We start from the raw sequence: 10,862 nt of genomic DNA on the forward strand, positions 1-10,862 counted from the left end.
TTAGACTGAGCTACTTTTACTTGTAACGGAGTAAATTTTGACCGGTAGTATTTGTACTCTTACTCAAGTACTGGGGTCGAGTACTCTGTCCATCTCTGATTGTTTTAAACAGCTCATCGTGATCAACACATAAACGTAATGTTTGTAAATGTGAGTTCTACTTTGCTGCATATCTCAGTAACCCTAAATTGTTTTAATTGAAAAAAGGCATAACTATAACATCAGGTTAGTGAACTTCATGGAATAAATGTTGAGGCAGCTGTTTGGCTCACTATTAAACTGACTGACCTGTTGATATTTTGGTTTCTAATGAACACATCTTGTGCCAAATAATTTTTAAGACAGTAAATGTTAACAGGAAATTACTGCTTAAGTCATAAAATTTACTACAGTTTAGTGGCTTTTTCCTGGCATCATCTTTGGTACCATCTTATTGTACTCCTGTACAGCACTGCCCAGAGACTCTGCTTTTGATGATGAGTTTGTAGTAGGTGTAAAAACTGGTGCTGTTGTGTTTTTACTGCTTTTGCACTACCCTATCTTCTTCTTCTGTTTAGTAAAGTAAAATATATTAGTTCCTGTGCACCAAGGGATTTTCTCAGGAAAGTCCTACCAGGATTAGAACAACTGTCACAAAAAACATGGTTCAGCTGTGTTGGAAACTAAAGATGGCTTGAGTCACAAAAGTAAATTGAGGTGCTTTTATGTACATTTTGGACGTCCACAGGAAATATATATATACACCTGCAGAAGACACCTGCCTGGTTCCCAGCCACACTCAGACAGCCTCACACTCCTCCTCCAGAGCCTTGTTGGCCAGAGGCTGATAACTGCTAAGCCCCTCCCCCCTGGACCAAATAACAATGCACTTAAATCAGTTATCTTCTATTTCCCTCAATATGCAACTCTACTGCCAGTTCTGATGCCAACTAATATAACTTATCAAAGAAAACACAATTTACCAATTACATTACTTAAATATCCCAAAGTCTCATTATAATTTAACAAATTAAGCAACATAACCCATGACCCAGTTAAACATGGTATCATCTGCCATCAGCACACCTGTGCAGGTGACTGCTGCTCCTATATAAGACAGCAGCAGGCAGCAGCTCTGTTTCTGACCCCGGGACTGTGGAGGAGAGGACAATCCAAACATGATGACACTTTAGTAAAATGAGATGATTATGGATAAACTGACTTGATTTGACTAATCTGTGACGTAATGTTCCTCTTGTCATACATATTACTGCAGTGGATGTGTGTAACATTGGAGTTGTAGTTTAACGTGATGTGTGCACCACCACAATGACAGAAGGGCCCCATGTGTTTGAGTGACCATTTGTAAAAGTATTACTGAGTATCCTCTTTACCAAGAAAAAATGAAAGTTATACAGTAATAATAATATGCAGGAATAGTGAAGTGATATTATAAAACTGAACACTTCTGCTACAGTGTTTCAGCTGTAGGCAATAGTCTATAACTACCTACAGATGTGATCTGAACAGAGAGACACCAGGGCTGATTTAATCAATTTTTAGAGCATTTTGTTTCTTGCTTAACCCCAGGCAATCAGCAGTACACAAGCAAAACCCACACAGTAGCCATATTGCCAGGAGGATTGCCCACGGTGGACAAAAGCCGAACCTTTCTTATCCTCCTATAGCCTGGTGTCTGAATCTGATAGTCTACGCATGCAGATAACAACTTCAAAAGATTAATTCTCATCTTACTACACATTTTTTTTGCAGGAAAAGCTCTTGTACTCCAAGTAGCCTAAGTCTTTTGTTACATAGCCTTTAGCTTGGTAAAGAACTTTCCCTTCACATTCATCCTGAGGCTCATGGCTGATACCCCTGTTTGACGTGCAGAGATGTTAAATTATTTAGGTTGAATCTGTATTTTGTTATGTGAGTGGAGTTGGCAGGAATACTAAAATGTATCAAGTTACTAGCCATGAAGGCTGCTTTGGCTGAATTAAACACAAGATATTGACCTAGTAAATAGTGGATTTGTATACCTGATCATTACATAATGTTTCCCCTGACTGGTCCTAAGCACATCACATTTTAGCAAGTTAACTAAAGAAAACTTTTTTCTACAGAGTAGTGCATGTGAGCTGGCTTTTAATTACTATTTACAATAGTCAATGGATAAGCTAAAGTAGACTCACCTTAATAAATCAAGGCATGTAATAAATCACTACATACAGTCATCAGAAAAACTAAAATAGATTAAAAATTAAAATAACAATAGCAAATAAAACAAAATATGTGAATATAGTACCGAAGTAGATAGTGAATGCCACTGGTTTAATATGTTCTGTGTCCCTCTTCTCCTCTCTACTGTCGGCTGTATGTGTGTTCACAGCACAGGAAACCATGCATAAAGACCAGGCTTCCCAGCATGCCTCAGGCTTTCCAACATAGTTGCCAGCAGGATGCAACACTGCGAAAGGTGCTGCCTCTTTAAGTCTCCTGTGTGGCATGTTAAGCAATGGTAATCTGCCGCAGTGCAGACAATAAATTCCACTGCATAACTAAGCGTCGCCATGACATCGTACCTGGATGGAATATCATATGGGCAGATGGAGGGATAGATGGATAGAGGCCATGCTCCTTGCAGAATAAATATGTGTCCCCAGTGTTGACACATGGGACTACCATTGTCACCAGTTGTCCATGTGCTGTATTAGAGAAAAAAAAAGAGGACTGTGCATTAATTATTTTCTCTAGCTTAGTGCTGGTTTGGTCAACATGTGATTCATCTGTTCAGTGCAACAATGGAGCTCAATGCTATGACAAATCTGAAGGCCTGGGCTGTCTTCCCAGCTCCCAAGAGCTTAATAGTGTGCCGTGTGGAATGATGTAATGCTAAAACACTGCAAAACTTGAGTGCTCACCAGCTTTAGCGAGGGCAGGGGAAAGAGGGAGAAACAGACTGGAGAGAGAGAGAGAGAAAGAAAGAAGGAGACTCAAAGGGCCTGATTACTGCATATCATCTAGAATACAACTTGTACCACACAAGTCTCCAGTGAGATCCCCATACTGTTGGAGCATGATAACAGAAATGAAAAGCTAGTTTGTGCTGGGGCTCTCTTAACACAGCTGCCTTGCACTGTTGAGGAAAGTGATCTTTGAATGTTCACTGCATGACTTAGACAGCAACTCTGTAGTTATTTGACAAACTAAAGCCATTTCAGGCTGTCACAAGCAAAATTATTTGGAACACCCTGTAGCAAGGACCTATAATCCCCAACAAAGAAATGTTATTATTCACAACAGTGTGAAAAGAGACATGCCAAAGCTGCCCTGCACTAAGTGTGGGTTTTGCTGCGGGTTTTGATCATTTCTTTCTCAATTTTTTTCATGAAAAATATTAGACTGGCTTTTTATTCTTTTCACTTCTTTCAAGTACAGAAGATTAAAGGGTGGTGCATTATAGCAAGCACAGTAACACTTGATAAAACAACTATTTTCATAGATATTGGTTCCTACATAAAGGAAACCAGTCAGTCTAATTCTACCATGTGACAGCATGCTGTCAAATGTAAGGAAAAATGCTAAATCAGATGCAATGATATATAAAGATTATTGCACACACTGTAAACCCGGATAAGTTGATTGTACTTAATCCATTTGTGTCAAGTGATTGCCTCAAATGGTTTAAGTAATTGACAGCAGAGAAAATTAATTTGTTCAAGTATAGTCAACTTAAACGTTCAATAGTCAGAATTTAACATTTTAAAGTTATATACACTTAAATGGTTTAAGTAATCAACAATAGAAAACTATTGTGGAGTCTACTTAAAGGTAGTGCAATCAGAACTTAATATTATGAGTCAAATACACTTAAAATTCTAGTTTTATTAAAAAAATATTAAATTTATATTTTGGGATAAGATAATTCCAATTTAATTCTTCCTATGTCAATGACCACACAATGCAATACATGTTTTTTACTTTATTTAGACACAACAAAGCAGCAAATATGTATTAACAACGATGCTGCATTAAATACCAGATGCAAATCCAAAATAACAGTAAGACCTTGTTTTCATAAAATAATCAAAATGGGTCTTTGCCAGCAATTACAACAGTATATTCTTACTTTTTGCAGCTGATATTACCTTACAGTAATCTATGATACAGCCAACAGAACATGTGTATTGAATTATGAAACGATTTCCTTCCAAATACAATCACAGTCACAGTGACAATCACACACAGTCTTTTAAATGTTTGTTCTATGAACAATTTTCAAGTATTAAAAAGAACAACACTGACCATGTAGCAGCATACTGCGAGTGCAAAAGGAAAAATTGTATGCTTTGTGTGCCACAGAACAAAGCAGGCATTAAGAACAACTATGCAGTGAGGACCAGAGTTGTAACAAAAACTGCAACTTCTGACATGTGTTCTCTGTAGAATTATTTTAGTAAAATGAACAACACTAGACACATGTAATATGAGGAGTATCATATACAAAATGAGCAACTGCAAGAATATTTGCTCCATTGCTCCAAGTGCAAAGGGAAAACTGTATGCTTTGTTTGCCACACAACAAATTAAGCATTAAGAACAGTAGCATTAAGAACAACTATGCAGTGAGGACCAGAGTTGGTAAAAAAAATCACATACAAAATGAGCGACTGCAAGAATATTTGCTCCATTGAGTGCAATGTATTTGTGCAACAATCCAGAAACGGACATGAAGAATTGTGCCATGAGCATAAATGTGTCTTACACTGCAAGATCATTCTTCAGCTTTTGAACCTTGGGAGGTAGCTCACTTCGACCTAAATTTAGCATTACCTGCTGAATGAAGGTGAATGTGTTTTTTAAGCACTTCGGGTACTGCAGGTGGAGTGCGTAGGTAAAGCCAAACAAGAGGCACATTGCCTGAGGTAGGTTGAGTGTTTCCATTACAAGGCTGCCCTCTAGGATGATCCCCACTCTTGAGGGGTTTAGTTGGGGCGATGCTGGGCTTGCTGGGCTTGCAGTGCTGGTGTCATCATAGCAGAGGATTCCCACAGGAATATCCACGGCGGCTCCCTCATTAAGATTCTATAATGCGGGAAACAAGACAAAAAGAGGATATTCAGGTTAACAGTAATTTGTCTACAATCAGTTGTGAGGTCTTCACAAATATTATGATTTTCATAATTCACAGTGGTTTTATTTTAGATAATGGTTTGTAAACAAGCTGTGTTCATGTATAGGTGCCTGTTGTGGTGTAGATCCCATGTTTTGACAGTAGGTGGTGTATTGGACAGTGTGATATGTGAAAGGTACAAATAGAGAAAGGGTTAATTACTCTTCAGGTGTGCTGCTGACTAGGGAGAAGCAAACAGTTTTTTGACCAGAGTATTAGTGGCCTAATTTGAGTTTATTCTCCATTCAATTTATTATTGGGATAAGTGTGTGTAGATCAATAAAGGCAATGTTAGAAATACATTGGAGATGTTTGGATTCATTTAGTGGAGCCGCCACAAACTATGCGTTGACTGGAAGTTCAAGCAGCAGCCCCTCAGTGGATTAGGTTTTTTGTTTTTGCAGAAACCAAGTCACTATACAAGCCCTTTGAATTTTTGCATATTTTGTAGTACAAAATACAGTAATTAATTTCCTCTTGCTATCAGGAAAGGGACATTATCAAGTTAAAATCAATTTAGATTCAATGAAACATTTTCAATACTAATTAATACATACCCATCATCCCAAATAAAAAAACATAGGAGAATGGAAAAACTGAGTCAAACGCCAAACAGAAAACTTTACTCACCAAACTGCTCTTAAAGAACATAGACGCATCATCCCCAAGAATGACTGGAAGTCCTCTCAGGACAAGGCATCTCATGGCTGTTGGCTCAGTGCTCTGCAAAGAGATATAAGACACAAACGTAGAACAAAGACATATATCTTATATCAGTTAATTTGTTCATATAGAGAAGTACCACAGAAATATCAACCCACCGTTGTCTGTTGTATCAGATCAGCTAACTGCTTGCCTATCCGACCTGTCTTCCTCTTGAAGATTTCCATCAAGCTTGGACACAATCCATCAAGAACACCAAAGAACTCTTCTTTAAGATTTCTACCAGCAACCCTGTTAAACTCCAAGTACACCTGAAAAATATGAAATATGGTCAATTTTGATATTCAGGCAGAGTTACTTATAAATATTGTTTACACAAAAAAGAAAATAAATTTAAAGGACACTTTCACAAACCTGGCTTTCTGTGAAAAGCGCTGGCCAGCGTTGGGCCATCTGGCTGACATCAGGCTCATGCTTTACCACCTCCTCCCTTCTAAGAGCAAATGTGATGTCCATGTTTTTTCTAATAAGATAATCATTTGGGTTTTTCTTCTGCATTTCATTGACCATGGCCTCTCGAACTGCTTCAAGCCTCGCAACATCCATTCCCTCTGGAAATTCTGGAAGGTAATTGAGCTCCCCTTTTCTTGGCTTCTTTATGTTTTTGCGAGAAGGCTCACCATCAGCATTGTTTTTTCCACGTTTACCCCCGTTAACTGTTACATCAGGCCGTCCCAGCTGGCGCATTTTCGTTCTATAATTCCCCATTTTGAATTTAAGGCTGTTTATCCATCCTTGACAGCCAGATGATGAGCCTTGTTCTTTAAGACAGGGGTGTTCTGCTACCAAGGCTTTTGCAGCAACTTCAAACTCCTCTTTTATTGGATAAGCTTTGTAGCCATAGATTTTCTCCGCCAGCTTCTCAAGAATATCGTGCTTCATATCCTTTGTTACTTTCAGGAAAGTGCCATCACGAAGATACATCAGATTTCCTTGGCGTAATCTGTATTCCACGTCTACAGGAAACTTTGGAATGTCAAATACCTCAGGCCACTCTTTTCGACCCTCAAGAGATGAGGTAGACAAGATATCTGTGTCAGGCTGGCTGCTCACGTCACTGCTTATTTCACTTTGTGGCACTGGGATGAGATCAAGGACAGGAATAATTCGGATGGTAGGTTTGTCAGGGAGGTCTGAAATGTCTGTAAGATTACAGAGTGCATTGTTGAATTCAGGGTCCTCGTACTGTAAAGTGAAGTTGTAATCAGATTCAACTGATTTCTTGAACCAGTTTATTAAATCATCAACCGAATTTGGACCAGGAGTCATTGTCATTTTTCGTATGTCCCCCTCACAAAAAATAACTCTCATCGTCAGCTTCTGTTGTGCAGCCATCTGAGGAAAAAAAGAAATATTGACAGTTTTAGCAAATAACAAATCGCTTAAGAGTCACCATAAGCTTTCCTTGTACTTTGTATGCTGACAGTGGAAAGACATCATTTAAATCAGGCAGCTTAACTACACAAATAGAAGGGCCATCAGTGTAGCATAGCTGGTAGAACCGAAAGTGCTCATGGTACCATGCTGTCATTTTTTTGCAGACAAACAAAATGTCTGGGTTAGCTGCAACAATCTGTGTAATCTGACCAAATTCAGGGAGACCTGAACAAGAACCAATACAGAGCATCATATCTATGTTATACTTGATTCCGTCAATGCAGACAGATGATGCAACAAGCACTGAACCAGGAGTGGTTATGTGTTGAGGGAGTACTCTCTGAACATCACTGGGAAAAGATGTGACTAAGACCATTGTAACCTTTGCCATATCAACTGCTGGCCTGAAAAATGAGCTACAGTCCAAATAGTAGCTGAGTGCTTTCTGGTGTTTAGTAGCAAGAGACAGGGCCACATTTTTAAAGTTCAGTTCTGGGATTCTCTAACTACTTTTTTGAAGAATTTATGCTCACCCTCAAAGCGCATAGTTCAAACATCAGTCAAAGGGCCATATTTCTTTATCAGGTGAGGGTAATGTTCCACATAGTGGTGTTTTGGTCGCAACCTGAAATTTGGAAAGGTTGACTGCAGCAGCTCTCTGTGCTCTGCCAACTTGCATTCCAAAAAATGCAGAGTGTCATCAGTGTGCTTAGATGCCACAACAAGCTCCACAATATCTTTGAGGAGCATGAGAATTTCCCAAGAGTTATTTCCCTCAGGGACACAGTGACCAATGAAAAGTGGGAGAAGTCTGATGATGGACCAGTTCTCGTGACCATTTCCACCAATGGTCCCTTTGTTTGAAAATCCTTTGCCAATTGTCTGAGGCTGATCAGTCTTGTCTGCAAAAGTGTAATTAAAGGATCTGATGGCCTCATTTAGCATATCTAAAGTAAAATACTTCTTGGCAATCAGGTCTGTCAGACACAGAGACACCTCAATGGGGACAATTCCTTCCAAGACATCATGTAAAATGTCCGGAGGGTAACCCTTGACAACGTGGAAGTGTTTCAGGTTTTTAGTAAGAGGACACTGTCCTTTCACCCCTGAGCTTTGACCTAAGCTTGAGTCTTTCATCACCTCTTGCACATGCCTGTCATGACAGTTTTCATTTCGGAGATGAAACAAACCAGAACTTACCTCTTGTTGCTGAATGTCACCTCTGGATGCCATGCAGACTCTGCAAAATTTGTTGACTGTGAAGCTCTCATGGAAACCTGCAATTGAATGGGCGGCAAGGTTATCAGCTGCTACAAACAAAACTGTTCCCTTCACACTTGTGCCTAGCTGCTCTACATAAACACCATGCTGTTCTAATGAGACAAGATCATGGATAAGAGGTTGCAGAACTTTCTCATAACCACACTGTTTGATTGTGGTGGTGTTGCAGAGTAGAGCAAGCTGAATAGAGTTTAGCGTTGATCTGTATTTGGCAGGTACATTAGCAATAACCCAATACACCGCACACATTTTGTGTTTCAGCCTTGATGTTCCCAAAGGATTGGCTACTTCAAAGTCATCAAGATATAGTATCAGTGCAACTGTGAATCATCCACTGAAAGAAGGCAATTTTCCTTAAAGTGCTCTCCATCAGCATATGAACTATATTCATGTGGAACATGCACCTTTTCTGACATTGCTTTATCTAAAATGTCAGTTTTGTTTAATAATTTCTGTAGCATGTGTTGTATGGGGACATATACAACTGTTTTTGTGCCTTTTTCAACAACATATTCTACAGGCATCACCAGGGGAAACTTATTCCTCACATAGGCTGTCCTCCTTTTCACAGTTCCAAGAGATCCATGTTTGCCACACAATGATGTCATCACATTACTTTCTGAAACAGCACAGATTATTTCTTTTACAACTAATTCATCCACATCTGGATAATGTTTCTTAAGTACTGCCTTGACATTACTGTACAGTAATGGTTGTGACAGGTCATGTATTTGGCAAAGGTGTTGTATCACTTCTTGTACAGCACTCTCTGGGATATGCAGAATAGTTTGCATTTTCAATAACAGAGATGCTAGATTGTGTTCAAGCTGTTTTCCTAAACCACAAAGATCATCACAGGCTTCTTCCATGACCTCTAGGTCTTCTGTGTCAGAAGTTGCCAGTTGCTCTAGCTCACCTTGACTTTCATGGGCCGCTTCATCACAAGCATCATTGGTTACACTGACAATTATTTCAGACTTGAAATTCTCCCAAGTATGCGCTCTGTGTTTTACTTTTGTGTGCATTGAAAGTGGAGTATACACTGCTCTGAAATTTGCAGTCTTTATAAGGACAATCAACTTTGTGATTTACTTTTAAGTGAGTACTCCGCAGATGAGCAAAGTATTCAGTTTCAGTGCAGGGTTCAAGAAATTCACATGACAAACAGCGAAACTTCATTTGAGAGTCTACAGTTTGTGGCTGATCCACACTTCTGGTGTGAAAGTGGGACAAATGGCTATGGAGTGCATTGAGAGACTTGAAAGTACATAAACATTCCTGATGCAAGCAAGGAAAGGGCTCAGTTCTTGCATAAGTCCCATGTTTTAGCCTATAATGTTTAAAAAGCTGTGCTCTCTTCTCACAGGTGGCAGGGCAGTACTTACATTTCCAAGGCATTTTAATTTAAACAAAAATAGTAGGGCAAATGAAGCTAATGTTAAAAGTGGGCATTGAATTTTTTCAAAACAGATAATTCAGATAATCATCAGATAATTTGAATTTTAAACTACTGTTGCAAAACTGTATGTAGAGAACACACAAGTAGAGAGAGCTACTCTAAAACATAATGCTGCAATTGTCCAATGCTCAAAATGTACCTAAGTCAACTCAAATTTACACACTTTTAAATGTACACGTTTCAAATTAGAAATGTTCCAGCAGAATACTTGAATAGAGACGACAACTCACCTCATTCAGGCAGAAAATGGTAGGCAAATTGTCCTTAAATGTCCTTTAAAACCGTCCACGCGTCCTTGCTAAAAGCAGAAGAATGCAGGTAGAAAATGTAAGGAGCATGCAAAGTTCAATGACCTTAAATTATTCTTTGGAAATAAGAAAATGGCGCAACTTTCTCTGTATCCTCCAACGGACAAGCACAGACTTGTTTTGAGTTTTGAGCCAATCACAACAGACCAGCACTGTGGCCTGAGGTAAAACTTGATCGTTTAAGTTTGTTAAACTTACACAATTGAGTACACCCAATGACTGTCTCATACACTCTTCATATACTCATACTGTTTAAGTAATGTGATAAAACTCATTTTTAAAAGCGGTATTTACTCAAACTGTTTGCATAAAGTGAACTTTCGGGTTAACAGTGCAGTTGCTCTAATCCATTCATATGATCTCTTCCATGTAACTGCTAAATCTCAGCATGTAGTACTGTAGTACTATTCAGACCCTTAGAGGTGATACTACATGAATACAACATTGCTTGAAAGTAAACTTAAGCTTTTATAACTTATAGCTGATAAAAAAAGTGACATTGCTCACTACTTCAAACATTAAAATACAAGAACAGCCACATCAGGTTAATACATTTCTA

General features: G+C 38.8%; 1 protein-coding gene across 1 annotated transcript; it reads right to left on the reverse strand.

Annotated features, from left to right (window-relative positions):
- Nucleotides 1–4,155: 4,155 nt before the first annotated feature.
- Nucleotides 4,156–10,558, reverse strand: LOC139606311 (uncharacterized). The gene is made up of 6 exons (XM_071458400.1): nucleotides 10,226–10,558; nucleotides 8,456–8,532; nucleotides 6,233–7,213; nucleotides 5,977–6,129; nucleotides 5,786–5,878; nucleotides 4,156–5,067 (listed from the first exon to the last, which is right to left on the reverse strand). The coding sequence occupies exons 2-6, from the start codon at nucleotides 8,486–8,488 to the stop codon at nucleotides 4,744–4,746; spliced, it is 1,584 nt and encodes a 527-aa protein (XP_071314501.1). The 5' UTR covers nucleotides 8,489–8,532; nucleotides 10,226–10,558; the 3' UTR covers nucleotides 4,156–4,743.
- Between the last annotated feature and the right edge of the window lie 304 nt (nucleotides 10,559–10,862).

Source organism: Trachinotus anak, unplaced genomic scaffold (genome assembly GCF_046630095.1).
Source record: "Trachinotus anak isolate AG129_WGS33_773 ecotype Australia unplaced genomic scaffold, CSIRO_AGI_Tana_v1 ptg000021l, whole genome shotgun sequence".
In the NCBI taxonomy this organism is placed as follows: Eukaryota; Metazoa; Chordata; class Actinopteri; order Carangiformes; family Carangidae; genus Trachinotus; species Trachinotus anak.